The sequence below is a fragment of the Acartia tonsa genome, chromosome 11, assembly GCF_053477335.1.
Source record: "Acartia tonsa isolate MP-2025a chromosome 11, ASM5347733v1, whole genome shotgun sequence".
In the NCBI taxonomy this organism is placed as follows: domain Eukaryota; kingdom Metazoa; phylum Arthropoda; class Copepoda; order Calanoida; family Acartiidae; genus Acartia; species Acartia tonsa.
The window spans coordinates 32,758,848-32,774,709 of record NC_137270.1 but is presented as its reverse complement, the minus strand read 5'-3'; the positions used below and the strand labels follow the sequence as shown (position 1 = coordinate 32,774,709).

Here is a 15,862-nt window from a genome sequence, read left to right as displayed (position 1 = left end):
TAACAACCACCAAGTCTAAATATCTTTTTTCCAGTTTGGCTGTGTTCGTTCAAACCAGGTTAATTGTCTTTTTTTAAGGCATTTTCTTGCTTCCAAAAGGCAAGATATAAAATTCCCTCCTCCTTATTTAATTTGAGATTAAATGTGAACTTAGAGGGTTGGGGGGGGGGGGGGGGCAATTTTGTTAGTGTTTTACTTTAGATTAGGTTATGTTATGCTGGCTAAAGCCCAAGTTAGTTTTTTTTGGGCCAGTCTACCCCACAGTGGTTAAGCTAAAGATTAAGTGGTGAGGATATTCTGTCTCTCTTTATAAAGCAACTTAACTTATGTGTGTTTGTTCCCAAAAGATCTTGCTAACCGGACCCCTAAATAGTAATTAAAAGATCAAGTCACTGAGTACATACACATTAGCTATGCATTGTGGAGTTGTTGATCTTTCAAATTAACCAAATTGTAAAAACTCTTTTTATAGTTTCTTTAACTTTGAACTATTTATAATGCGACAGAAAAAGAAACCAAGAAGGGATTGGAATAATTTTAAAATTAAATAAAATGAATCACAAAATAGAGCATTAAACACTCTTAAATAAAAAGCCTGTATTTCTACTTGGCATAAAAGATCCCGCAAATGATTAAATCAGCTGTGCTGTACTTTTCAGGGAATAATTATTTTGTTCAGCCATTTTTTATGCTATTTTCAAAAAGTATTTGATGAGAGGAGAAGTGGGAAAGGAAACCCCTAAAAAAGACATGGATAATAGACGTATTTTAAACCATTTTTATGACATCACACATGACACTTTCCACTGTACCGTTTTTTATTTGTTTGTCAGATTAATATATAAATATGACTAAGATCAGTGTTTTAACATATCTTATTTAAATGGGTTAATTTTTAGAATACCTATACACGGCTTGAGTTAAAACCAAAGCGAGTTACACAACAACATGGGACAGAAATTTCGTATGCATCAATTCATAAAAAAATGTTAAACAATAAAATAAGAACTTACTTGTAACAAAATAAATTTTTTCTACTTTAATTCAAACTCCATCCTTTAGTCACAAAAAGTTTTTGTTGTCAATTAGATTAAACTTAGAAGTGATATAGTTATCTTTTCAGCTATTCCATTGATTGCAAGACTATGAAGCAGTGTTTTTTTACAAAATAAAAACTAAGCCAATTATTATATAATTTTATAAAGTCAAGGTTTCGGAATAAAAACAAGGAAATTACACTTTCAATTTAGGTTTTGTGCAAGGAAAAAATAACTATTTAATATTAAACAGATATTTGTTAACTATAGCAACTTTCCTGTTCCTTTTTAGCAGAATATGAAAAAAATGCGATTTTCGACATAATGCTTTCCTGAAAATTTGATTTAAGACAAATGGACTCTAATTACTCTAGTCAAAATTCCCTCTACTTTAAATTATTGGAGGAAAAGTTTGAACACTGTAGCTTTGTACAACCCAATCAAGATTTAATAAGAGTCTCAAAAGATTTTAGACAAAAAAATGAGATATCAGGTTTATTTACCTACCTTCCGACTGAAAAGAGATTTAGCATTGATTGATTGATTGATTAGTGAGGAAAGCACCAGATTCAATAATCTTCTACAAGGGAGATCATCTGCTTCAAAATAAAATACAGGTATAGATAGATAGATAGATAGATAGATAGATAGATAGATAGATAGATAGATAGATAGATAGATAGATATATAGATAGATAGATAGATAGATAGATAGATAGATAGATAGATATATAGATAGATAGATAGATAGATAGATAGATAGATAGATAGATATATAGATAGATAGATAGATAGATAGATAGATAGATAGATAGATATATAGATAGATAGATAGATAGATAGATAGATAGATAGATAGATATATAGATAGATAGATAGATAGATAGATAGATAGATAGATAGATAGATAGATAGATAGATAGATAGATAGATAGATAGATAGATAGATAGATAGATAGATAGATAGATAGATAGATAGATAGATAGATAGATAGATAGATAGATAGATAGATAGATAGATAGATAGATAGATAGATAGATAGATAGATAGATAGATAGATAGATAGATAGATAGATAGATAGATAGATAGATAGATAGATAGATAGATAGATAGATAGATAGATAGATAGATAGATAGATAGATAGATAGATAGATAGATAGATAGATAGATAAATAGATATATAGATAGATTGATTGATTGATTAGTGAGGAAAGCACCAGATTCAATAATCTTCTACAAGGGAGACCTTCTGCTTCAAAATAAAATACAGGTATAGAAAGATAGATAGATAGATAGATAGATAGATAGATAGATAGATAGATAGATAGATATATAAATAGATAGATAGATAGATAGATAGATAGATAGATAGATAGATAGATAGATAGATAGATAGATAGATAGATACTTGATTTAAATTTAAGTCGATGACTTTTAATTTAAATTGGATAATCATTTTATTTCATGTAGACATATTTTGTATTATAGGGGACTATGCATGAAGAGGTTGAAAAAATAATAGAGTCGTTTTTAGATATACCATTTGTATTTATTTTTGTGCTTTTATCGTATCGATAAAGTATAGAATGCTATTTAATAAGTTAAATGTTTAAATATTCAAGGAAATTACATGAGGTTATTGATGCAAAATTACATATTTATTTTGGTAAAGTATTAGGACTGTGTTTTTATCTTCTTCGCTTGCTTTAGAACTTTGGATACTTAGATAAAACTGGTTTGTTAACTAGAAGTGTCCAAACTTTTAAACCTATAATGTTGATGTACATAAGGGGTAGATTAATTCATATTATTATCAATTGCCTTATCATTAATAATTTGTCAAACATTACTGCTTTTGTTTAATACCGTATATTTAATTTTTTGAATTTTTTACTTATACATCTTGAAGCTTTCTATCTCCTTTAAGAATGCTAAATAGTATAATTACCAATCCTATGCCCCAAAACAGGAATTTATTCTCTAATTTTTGTTTTACAACCACACAAACATTCATTTGGACAGTCTTTATGGCATATTAAACTAATGGGGATTTCCTTAACCGTGTCAGTCTAGCAATGAACCCAACCATCCCCCTTATTCTATAAATAAATGAAGAAAAAGGGGGGAAATCAATAAGTTTTAACTTTTTTGGTTTAATAAAAATACTTAAGTAGGTTTCTGAGATATTGAAGGTAGAGGGAGGATAAAAGTCTCGAAAATTGGCACCCACTTTCCCTTACAGGACAAATCAATCTTCCATCTACCTAACTCTGAAATTCTAATATTACTACAATGTACTAGAACTTCTCAGGGATGGAGGAATAAATTTATGCATTATAAGTATAGAATATAGATGTATAATCCTGACAACTACCTGGAACAAGTGGTGGGGGACTCTATGCGTCTGCTAGCAAAAGGCTTTCTGTTCTTTTGTAGTGACTAGCCTGTGTTTATATTTCTGACGCTATTAGCTAATTTCAAAGACCCAATTGAAAGTTAGCACAGGGTCCTCATCCGTGAGTAGAGTTAGTTGAAGCTCTGTTCTTGTACTTTAATATTACAGGTTTAAAATAATTATAAGCATTTTTTTCTCCAAAATAGACAGAATTTTAAAATTAAGCTCGACATACAATTTTAGTACTTATTTATCACCTATTATTATCCTATCCCTTATTCTGACAGTACTATACTACAACAATGTGTTGCTTTATACACATTAAATTAAATTGAATGCGACAAATATATTGAAAGAAAAGAGATTCTCACTGAAAAATCCATGAAAACGGCAGTAGACTAAATTTACTCCCTAAAACGTCCAAGTGGTATTAGGGATAATACCAGACCCAAAAAATTAACCCCTCTCTCTCCTTAACCAGTAGAAAATAAATCATTGCTTGGAAGTGCCTATTTTACTCAACAAAAAAAATCATGTCTATTAAAAAACCTCCAGATTTATTTACTTTATGATGTTGGTTTTTGTGATTTATGCTGTCACAAATCTATTTTTATATCAGAGGAACAAACTTACTTTAACCAATTAATTATTTTTTTACAACATTTCATATACAATTCCCCTTTACCATTATATATTTATTTAGATCGTGGAGGGTTTAAATACAAGTATAACCTGCCTTGGCTTGGGGGGTGACCCTCCCCCCACCTATTCATGGAAGCTCCCCCCCGCCATAAGCCAACACTGGATCCATCACAGTGATAATGCCTCTGTCCTAACAGGTAATAAATCTATAGTATAGATGTATAATATGTTCATATATACAGATAACTAACTGCCACCCCTTTCCATTAACCTTTCTCATCTGCTTAAAAATTTTTCTTGCTACTTGGCTGGGTTAATATTCCAGATACTGTTATTTAATTTTCAATTAAGAGTCGGCACAAGGTCCTTGGGATTGGGACCTATAGTTATTGAACTCCTCCCCCCTCTAGTGTTTTACTCTAATTAGCAGGTACATTTTTTAGGTCTGCAGCTAATTCGGTTATGCTTTATGCTTGCCCCAATAAAGAATTTTATTTTTAGTATATTTACAGCAACTCTTTAATGTGGTTTTTCCCTATCCGTCCTACCCTTGTTCAAAAAGAATTTTAGACTAATTGCACTGCGAGGGAGTGCCAAATAAAAACAAAGATTCTAGGCAGCAAGATTTTTATCTTTTTTAAGGTGCTTTGACTGATATTTCTCAAGAAGATAAATTTACATATTTATCACTTATTAATGTGTTATTAAGAAAAAACATTTTCCCAAACCTTGTTTTTTCATTTTTCTCCTTCATATTTTATTTCTATATAAGTGTCCTTCTTATCTAAATGTTACATACAATTTAAAGGAAAATTAGCAATGTTTTGCAATTAATAATCCTTATATTACATAAATAATTATTTGCATTGTTTCTAATTAAACACTTGGCAAAGTAGTGGCACATAATCTTCTTAAATAATTAATCCGATGATTCTCAAATATTCAGAGTAAAGTATAAATAATAATAATAGTTAAGCAACTACTCTCTATAGGGACGTCCAAACTTTTTTTATTGGGGGGATAAAATTAGGGGTTTCAAAGTTTGAGAGGAGTAAAAGAGGATTTCAAAGTTTTTTTGTTTTGTAGGGGGGGGGGGACTTGGTGTAACACCCCTTTAGTAATTTCAACATCCTTATATAAGAGTATCAAAAATTAGTAAGATCCCTTAAAGTGGCTAGCGAGCACAGGAACCCTATCCCCACACTATTTTGTAATAAATTGAAGATAAGGGGATGGTAATTTTTCGTGTATTTCTATTTTACTTTAGGTCAGATTAATTTTGGTACATGGTAGCCCAACTGGGTTAGGGTACCACAGGGTTTAGCTATAAATATTCGCTTAATAGATAAAACAATTAACAATTTGATAAAAAATAGGGAGGTGGGGGTCCTTGCTCGCAGAAAACTTTGAGGTAAAGCACAAATTTACTCTTCTACGGTCATAATCAAAACAGTATGGTAAAAAAGATCTTAGGGGATCAGCCAATACATTATTAAATTGTACAAAAATGTACATAGGATACGTTGAGTGAAAGCAATTAACTAACATAAGATATATACATAAGTTTATTTATTGCTAATTTTTTTTTTTCAACTGCTCTATATGTCTTAAAGTTTTCCTATTTCATGTATATAAATGTTAAGTGGATCCCAATGCACATATCTGTCCTTGTGTTTGATATAAATACTTGAATTGCACAAATGGATTTATTATTACTTGGATCTTACACCAAATTGTAATGTACTCTAAAAAAGTGAAACTTGTAGCTGGCTAAAATAACGATCCCCAAACCCACCACATTACCCTATCCACTCCCCTACAAATGGATGTTCGAACTGACCAATAAGTGATGTCTATGTTAGCAACTAAATTGACGACAATTTTTCCCCTGTCATAATATCCATGTATATTCTATATCCATTAATGCACAACACTTGTATTACTGTATTACTCCCGTAGTACTATACTTGTGTATTGCTTACAGTTGGGGATACGAAATATCAAATAAATATAAGCAACTTAGCAGCTAGTTGCTTATCTGCTATTAACAAATTCTAATCTTAAAATGTATTTCTATTTCTGTATTGAGGGGACAATAGACTGTTAATTTTAAATATTGGTTCCCAAAGTTTTAAAACATGTTATCTGGAAAAAAAAACTTGGGAGTGGGTGTTTAAATCTCCATTGGGTTTCACAAACTAGCAGTGTTCAAACTTCCTGCTAACAATATTATTTTGCAGAAGGGGTAGTTTTGTTATTTGTAACAGGGTATGTATGTACATCAATCTAGTCTCCATTTTCTTAAAATCCATGTATTTTGTCAATACATATTAAGTAAGGAAATTGAATTAAGTGACAAAAAGTTTCAGGTAGTTAATTAATTTTATCAGATAAATTCTAGAGGAAGGAGGAGACTGCATTGTATAATGAAAATTGTTTTTCAGCGTTATTGTCTTTTCTACTACATTCATCTTTTTCAAAGGAATATGTTATTAGGTTTTTCCTGTAAAGATTCAGATCATTCTTCATTTATATTCAAGTTGAGATGTGATTATATTCATTTGTAAGTTGGGTATTTTGTAGGATGACAATATTGCATGATGGGCTAAAGTTAGATTACAACCTCACATTTCAAGATTAACACACAAACACTTACATTTGCACAAGGGGTAGTGACAAGTATTTAAAGAAAACAACTTCAACAGCAGGAATTTGTTAATAGTTTAAAGTAAAAAGTGATATAATATCAAAATCTTCATCATTTTGAAACAGATTGTATATCAGAAATTTTTAAATTTCATAATGATGAAGTTGTTTTTATTGGTTGATTTTAAACAATTTGCAATAGAACCAAAATTAAAATGAAGTGTTTGAAAAGTTTCAGAAAAGAAAAATAGTTTAAAGAAAGAAAAACTTGAAGCATATTACAACATTTATATCTAAAGTTTTTTTTATAGAAATACTAATAGATTAATGCAAATCTAAACAAGTTTTTTTTAATCTTAAACATATTAAGAATTTTATTCAATGTCAATAATATACAGTAAATACATATACTCAACTACTATATCAACTTTTCAAATGTATGGTTATTGGTACTAACACTCATATACAATATTATGTTTCTGTATTGACATTTTATAAAAATATGTACTCATATTTAATTCATACAATGACACATAATTGATTTTAACATTTCAATGAAGCAATTCAAAAATAACTATTTACATTATAAACATTGTATAGAGACTTGTCTACAATGCTATTAAAAGTTTTTGCTTATTCTATTCTTGCTATTATAAATATAGAGGTATATTCTTTTTTTCTTTTTTGTACTTTCTACAAAAAAAACCTATGATAGATTTTTAATCAGGTAGCTATTCTGCACTAGTTACTATAGATATTTTTTGCAATGAAAAATTAATATGACTTTTATAAAACAATTGTTATGGCTATAATAAAAAAAAATATTTTTTTAATATGATTTCTGTTTTGATCAATTAGAAAAGTAAAGCTAATTGTATTTTTAAGATTTTTTGAACATTTCCACATTCTTGATAGACTATCAAACACTTTATTGGAGGTTCTTCTCAGTATTCTATGATTCCACCTTTCTGGTATAAGTTTGTATACCTTGTTACCTAATTAATAATTATGCAGGATTATATAATTAACACAACCAACACACATACAAACTTTGGATTTCTGATCCTAATACATTGATTTATAATTTAATATTGCTGTAGAACAATTATCTATTAATTTGTTTTAATCATATGTATGTACCTGTAATGAATTGAAAACATACAAATATATATTTATCAATCGTTCCAATTTAGAATTTGAATTCCAATATTGTATGATATATATGCATCAAACTTTAAATTGTGCATTGAAGAGGATGCATTGTTAAAAAAGGTGTAAAGTTCAATAGCTTTGCTTCAACATTTGTATAGCACAAGGCCAACAATTTGTTTGGGTAAAGAGAAAATGGATTTTTAGTTTTCATCAATTTAATATTATTGATTTTAGGTAATTAAAAGTTTAATTATTTCATTCATGTATATTCTCTATGCAAAACTAATAAAATATACCTAAATAAGTACAAAACAAATGAGTTCTCACACATTGTTTTTTACTGTTAAAAAAAATGAGATGCTTGTGGGTTTCAAATATAAGGTTAGAGCTAAAAATATATAAAGCCAACATCTTGTATGTAACTGGAAAAATTATTGCTTTACTTGCCAAAAAAATGCCAACAATCATCAAAAATATATTTAGTATCATTTCATGCAAAATCTAAAATAAATTTTCAACTTTAATTAAAAGTTTAATAATAAACTTCTCATTTTAGTTATTGGTGAGCGTAGCAGTCATGGATCAGAAATCAGCTGTACAGCCCATCATCCTGCCCTCAACAACAACCTTGTCTCATACCTGTCTCTAGATGTTCAATGTAAGTTTAGTCATTTAAATTAGTTGTTGATATAGAGAAGGATTAAAATTGTTGGTATTAGACTTTGTGTGATTGCAAAAAAATATAATCTCACAAGAGAAAAGTATGCAGTTTTTAGAAAGAAAATTTATGTATTTTGACTGTCTCCATATTCTGCATATCATTCATTCCAGACAAATGTAATTTGTATGCTGAATGTTAGTGTTATTTTACCCCTTCTACAAACCAATAATATTATAGTAGTTTGAGTTTTATAAAAAAAAGGTAAAAAGTGTACAGAAATATTATATTTGTTATGCTAATATTAACCTTTTAATTACATTATCCAAGCCTTTCTTTCACTGATTAGACAAGCCAATACGGCCTTGGTTGTGTGTATATGAAGGTACTGCAATATTGTGTATGAAGATATAATCTGGTAGTAAATCAATACATTTGCATGCAAAAAAGTAATACAACTACATTTATTCACTTTATACTTTTCATGTGTGTTGAATGATTCTCCCTTTCTAGAACATTTATACATTATTTGATATATCATTAATAAGAACAAATTATTTATTTAAAATTCAAAGCAAAAATAAACATGATTTTGCATATAGGTATTCAAGTTGCTTAATTTAAAACAAACATTTAGGATAGAAATTAAGAATAAAATTTTATGACTCTCCCTACAATGTAAAACATGTTGACTATCGAAACTTCATTTAATATATAATTGATCCTCTACTGGTGAAATGACTTTCAATTTCCCAACATTTTTTATTATCTTAGATTTTTAAGAACAAAATGGAACTCTACATTTCACAACTTATTTGTGTTTTTACTCCTCTAACTAAATATTGTTTTTTTTTGCGTTTCCCTAACAAATAATATAACTTTCAATTCCCTAACATTTTATTATTTTTTTTAGATGCTCCACGTATACATGTAGAATATGAGCAAAATGGAACTCTACATCGGATAGTGAGCAAACACTCCACCATTTTAGCCAAGGAAACAATTTGATACTTTGTAAATCTTAACTTTCCCATGTAGACAAAGTAATCTGGGAAAAGTTGTATATCTTTTTGTGCTCAATTTGAAGAAGGAAGAAGGCACAATTATGACTATTTTAGTTCCTTTTAATTTCAATAGTAATGGATTTTTAATTAAATTATTAAATTATATTTTAAAACAAAAGTTAGAAAGAATTAGCATAAAAAAGTATTAATAAAGTGAGAATAATTAGGAAGATTAAAAAGGGAGAAAATGAGAGAGAGAAAAGTGATAGAAATAGATAGATAATAAATGTCGTAATAAACAAAAAAAAGATAGAAAGAAAAGAGTTAAAGAAAGAAAAGATGGAGAAAACGAATCATAAACAATAACAAATGAATGCTAGAGATAAGTAGAAAGAAAAAGGAGATAAATAGAAGAAAAGATATTTAGGTGGAAAAAGGAAGGAATGAAAAAGAGATAAAGAAAGACACAGGGAAAAGAGAGAGAATGAGAGAGAGAGATAAAAAGGAGACAGGAAAAGAAAATAGAGAGAATGATAGAGAGGGAGAGTAAGAGAGACAGAAAGAGGAGAGACAGAGAAAAAAAACACACATCAACAAACTTTGCTTAACAACTTATGGAAAAAGATCAATTTCATACCATGGAGTTTTTTTCATGCAAGAAGTTTTCTATGCAACTTCGTCACAGCTATACATTCTTATGGCTAAGTAACTTGATAATCTCTGCAATGTCAACAGCTAAAAGACAGCTGTAATCATTGAGTTGTAAATCTAATTATTAAGTTTTTATAAATGGACGTAGTTTTCCTTGTTTTATTCAAGGACTTAGTAACTTGATAATCGCAAAGCCAACATTGAAAAACTGCCAAAATGTGTAAGTTGTTAATTTGATTATTAAGTTTTTTTTTAATGGACGTAATTTTCCTTGTTTTCTTCAGCTTTACATTTCTCAAGACCAAGTAACTTGATAATCTCAATGTCAACATAAAAAAAAACAGTTCCAATGTGTAAGTAGTTAATTTGATCATCAATTTTTGTTAATTGATGTAGTTTTCCTTGTTTTGTTCGGCTTTAAATTTCTCAGGACTAACTAACTTGATAATTGTAATGTCAACACCTAACAAAAACAGCTGTTATTTGTAAGATGTTATGGATTATTAACTTTTATGTTTATGGACGTAATTTTCCTTGTTTTGTTCAGCTTTACATTTCTCAAGACTAAGTAACTTGATAATCTCAATGTCAACAGTCAAAAAAAACTTTTTTTAGTAACTATTTTTTTTTGTTTAAAATCTCTCTAATATATATTTATCTAACAACTCTCATGATATAAGATGAAAGAGGAATTCCTTGGTCCAAAAAGTCTCAACTATTATTAATTAATTATGCCTTCTAGAAAAGAACAATGTAATGCTAAATCAATTGTATGGAATATTTTACGTGACGTTATCACACAAAGTACCCTTTTGAGCACTAATAAACCCCCGTCACACACCACCTATTATTGAAATATAATAAAAATAATGGGGTCGGGGGCCTACGGGGGGTGGGTAGTTTTTCGTGTAATCAATGCTCAACCTGCCACTTGTGGGAGAGCAACAAAATATTTTATGATATAATTTAATGGCTGGAAAACTTATTATATTCATAGTAAGATTTAAATTGCAGTTAACTTTGAGTTAAACTTCTATCTATCAGTTTGACATCTATTTATTAAGGAAATATAACCTATTGCCTACTTGAAAGTTTCTTTAAGTTTTCATTTTAAAGCCAAAGTTAAGATGAAAAAGTTTCGAGAAAGGGAGAGGCACAGTGGAAATTTTGTATGTCACAGGTCTGCCATTCTGAAAAATTTTCACGGATTTATTTCCTCGTATTCTAAAAATTTATACAGAGCTGGGTCTTTAAATGTGTAGCTGTGGCCGTGGCCAAAGGTACAGCCACTAACCAAATAGCGATCTTTAAATCAAATTGGCTTCGCGTGGCCACGGCTATATGCTATATCTTTAAATCACAACCACTTTTTAAATTTTCAGTAAAAATATGAAGAAAAAAAATAATAATAATAATACGTAAAAACTTCAAACATTTAAAAATCCATGTTTTATTGGCAGCACTGGCAGTCGCGATGGCTACGACTACGGCCACGACTACGGCCACGGCTACGGCTACACATTTAAAGATCAAGCTCAGATTAATCTGACAAACTACTATGTAATTCACTAGTCAGCATGTCCATCTATAATAATATGAAGAAAATTAATAACAGTTAGAATTTAGATTCGATTTACACGATTTCGTGTGAATATTCCCCTTACCTATGAGGAGAGCAAGAGCATCTTCATAACCTACTTTGTCCGCCATACCATATGAATATATTTATTGGCTATGTTCTTCGTTTTTTTTATGGATTTTATCTCGTTGGCTTATTTTGTTTATATTTATGAATATTTTTAGCTGTGCCTTAGAAAGTGGAGAGGGAAGGGTAATGCAGCAATCAGATCTAAGCCACACCAAAGATTTAAACCTTATCAAGGACAAGGATATGGTTCCTGAAAATAAATTATGATTCTTCGAGCTTTTCTACAAATCATAATTAATGTTAGGCTGGTACCAAACGGATAATACCAACTGCGCTCGGGTTATTCATAAAAATAAAATAGCCTTAAACCATCCCGGTATATATAAGAAGCTTAACTATAAAGGAGAACCATATTGATTCTGTGTTTTGCGTGATCCTAAGGTACAGACAAAAAAGCTTACTACTTAATAATTTCTAGAATTTTGATGGGGCTTCTATGTCAACATGAAAGAACAGCAGTTCCCTTTTTTCTTTTTCCAAAAAGTCAAATGCTGTTTTCATGAAAGTCAATCATGTTTAAGAATATACTTCTCTGTCCTATATTTTTACTAGCTGCAAATCTTCTAGAAAACTGCTAGGGTTAATCAACAATTTTATTAGTTATGCTACCATATAAATGATTTGTCTGTATGTAATTCTGTCTGTTCATATGTAAAGTTTCTCTTTCCTTTAAAATACAATAAGGACCTCAATCACTTTATTATAATAATTCTTGAAGTTCGTTTTATTTCTAAATAAATCGAATAAATACTTGTGTGTTGCACCAGATTTTCATGTACTTAAATCAAATTATAATAGTAGCTGGCTAAAATAACGATACCCACATTAACCCAATTTACCCAATCCCCTCCTACTGGATAAACTAACTGGCCAAATGAAGTCCATATTAGCAACCTAAATTGATGACAAATTCTCCCCTGTTAATACATTCACGCACTCTATATCCATTTCTGCATATTAATCAAAATACATTGCCTGAAAAGAACCGGTAATACATTTAATTTGAAAATAAAACTCACCATGGTCTATTTTACTTTGTAATTTTGTACAAGATCCTATGAGGAATTTCTAATTTTAACTCTTGCAAAATATCAAAATATAACATATGTATGTTTTACGCAATTTTGATAATTTAAAGTTATATAAGAAGTCTTACATACATATTAAATATATGCCAAAGCATTTGGAAGTTTTTTTTGGTATATATATACAATTCATTTTGTCTTGTTAGTTACGTGAAAAGCGGGACTTTATCTAATTTAAAAAAACTTGTTACTTATAAATAGCAATTTTTATGCTATTTTACGTAATGCATAGGGGGGGTTGGGGAGTGATATTATTACTATTCCCCCCAAAAAATAAATTTAGTTATTTAGAGAAAATTTCTACATGTAATTGTATTTAATTTCTTGGTATTTATCTGAAATAATAATGACCTACATAATGAATATGTATTATCATGTAGGTATATCTAATCTGACAAAAAACTGATTTTTTAGGGTCAAGTGATCGTCAAAGGACAAATTGCAATTTATCTGAACTTATCTTTGAAATTTGAAAGTATAGCTTTAGTTGTCAGTAAAAAGTTGTGCCTGTTTATGGACCAGGGCATTTACCTTTTATTGCTTTTATTTTCACGTATCTGACTTATCAGCATGATATATTTCTTTGTTGATGACAAAAATTATGCATTTTATTTTAACAATGTTTATATTGAGGAAAAATTAATTTTCTTTAGATGAAAATATCTCTATATATTTGTAGAATAATCTCATGCAATAAGAAAATTATAATCATAAATGTAATAATTCTATAAAAAATCACGTCAGATAAAAATATCTTACATTTTCGAAAGTGGAGCATTTATATAAAAAAGGTTAGGTTATAGGTAAGGAGTAATCCCGAAAGTGTTTGATTCCCCGCAGGGGTTTGGCATAGGAAAAAAATCACCTCTACTTCCCTTTATTTTTAATTCAGTGCAATAAAGGGGGTTTCATACTCAACGGGCACTTTAAGAATAAGCACCGATTAACTTAAAATTAAGCATAGGCAAAATATAAAGAAAACAAGTATCATATTGTTCAAAGGAGGGCGAATTCCTGATAATCCACTGCCTAGCCGAGGGAAACCCGAATCCACGGGTTATCTGGAGAAAAGAGGGACTACTACAGACTATTGATCAAGGTATGGTTTATTTAAGTTGCAAAGCTATTATACAATTCTAACTGTCTGCTTTTTATGGCTGTATTATTAGCCGTGCCTCACACTTTAACCCATTTTTTTGTTGTTGAAAAGTTGAATTATCATATTTTGGTCGGGGTTAGAATTTTAGCTGATTTTTAAAATTGGGAAAGGTTGATTTCCCTGAGACTGACGCGCGGCTGCCGAGTCCTGTATACTTTGTATTGTCGAAAATTAAATATTCAATAGGGAAAAACTCGGTGTGGTATGTAACCAAGAGGAAATGGGTATGACGGGAATTGTTATTCCAGTATGGATTCTAAACCGATTAACATCCAGTGGATTAGAACCGTTTCTCAGCAATACTGAAAAATCATGTATAGCATTAAATTTAATTACAATAATTTTCTACGGGTCTTAAAATAAAAATCATTAGATTTTTAAATTTTGTTACCCTGGGCCTTCGGCTCCTCGGGGTTACCAATCCTGGTTTAAATATTATAATTTTTAATCCAACGTTAACGAATTTGAAGGTTTAGCATATTAAACCTTAGGATTAATATGAAGCTTTCAAAAATCGTAATAAAAAATAAGAATAAAGAAACAAACAAACACAAAAAAGAAGGATAGAATAAAAAATAATAGAAAGATATGTAGATAGATAATATAGAAAGTGAGACTTATGGTAGGGTTTAAATATGGTAAAAGTATAGGTAAATGCAATAATCTATAATACAAAGTAGAACGATGTCTGTCTGTTTGTTTGTCTGTTTGTTTGTTTGTTTGTAGCGAAGGATCTCGCTAACCGCTGAACCGATCGGGTTCTCCTTAACAGGGTAGCTTCTCATAGGTCCCGCAACCCCCCCAAAAAATAAAAATACCCCCCCCCCCAAAAAAAAAGAGATTCTTTTTAAAACTAAAATTAAAATAGTGGGGTCGACTACCCCCCCCCCCAAAAAAAAATCCCCCCCCCCCAATTTTTTTTTTTAAATTTTTCTTTTAAATCTAAATACGAAAAATTGGTTTCATCAAACCTAGTAGTATTTATAGCATCATATTACACCCAAGACAGCTTTCCGCGAATACTAAAATGAAAATTTTCACTGTTGTTTTCCTCGATGCACGAATTTTTCCAACGGATATTAATCGGTTTCGAAGCCATACTGGAATACTTAATACATCGTATTATAGACAACTTTCCGTGGATATTAGAATGGAAACTTAAAGATTACACTCAGTTTTGGTTGCCCTGATACAAGAAATTTCAATGAGGCACAGAACTGGTTTTAATCCAGCGATGTTAAGGCCATACTACAATATGTTTTACCCTGTTTACTTTTCCCTACATCTGTAACTAGAATGAAGTATGCGCAGTTGTAAAATTTTATATACCTGCAGAATAAGAAAGGTTTATGGGCGTAATCAGGGGATATGTACTAGTCAGGGACGTCAAAGCTTTTAATTTTGAGTAGGGTTAAATGAAAGTTTTTAATGGTATGCCCCCCGTTATAAAATGCATTTCGTAAGATTTTAAGGAGCGTAGAATTAAGGGTTTCAAAGTTTGAGGGGGATTAACATCCCTTTACCTTTAATCTTTGAAAAAAAAAACACTTTCCAATTATCCGTCTTCAGGATACTTTTCGGTTATATCACCCAAAGTACTTTCTTGACCTTCATTTAAAAATATGATTAAATATAAAGCGTGACTGGAAATGGATTTATGCTCTTTTTTCTAGTAGAAATTAGAAGCAACTATTTATATTTAAAATAAATACTTGGTTTTTA

General features: G+C 29.8%; 1 protein-coding gene across 1 annotated transcript in view; it reads left to right on the top strand.

Moving 5' to 3' along the window:
- The window catches only part of LOC145331249 (cell adhesion molecule 3-like), a 63,275-nt gene that overhangs the window by 45,988 nt on the left and 1,425 nt on the right, over positions 1-15,862 (top strand). The window contains exons 7-11 of the mRNA XM_080175866.1: positions 1,590-1,654; positions 4,139-4,274; positions 8,432-8,533; positions 9,447-9,531; positions 13,986-14,080. Coding sequence (XP_080031992.1) covers positions 1,590-1,654; positions 4,139-4,274; positions 8,432-8,533; positions 9,447-9,531; positions 13,986-14,080 — 483 coding nt within the window. The remainder of the gene's footprint in view (positions 1-1,589; positions 1,655-4,138; positions 4,275-8,431; positions 8,534-9,446; positions 9,532-13,985; positions 14,081-15,862) is intronic.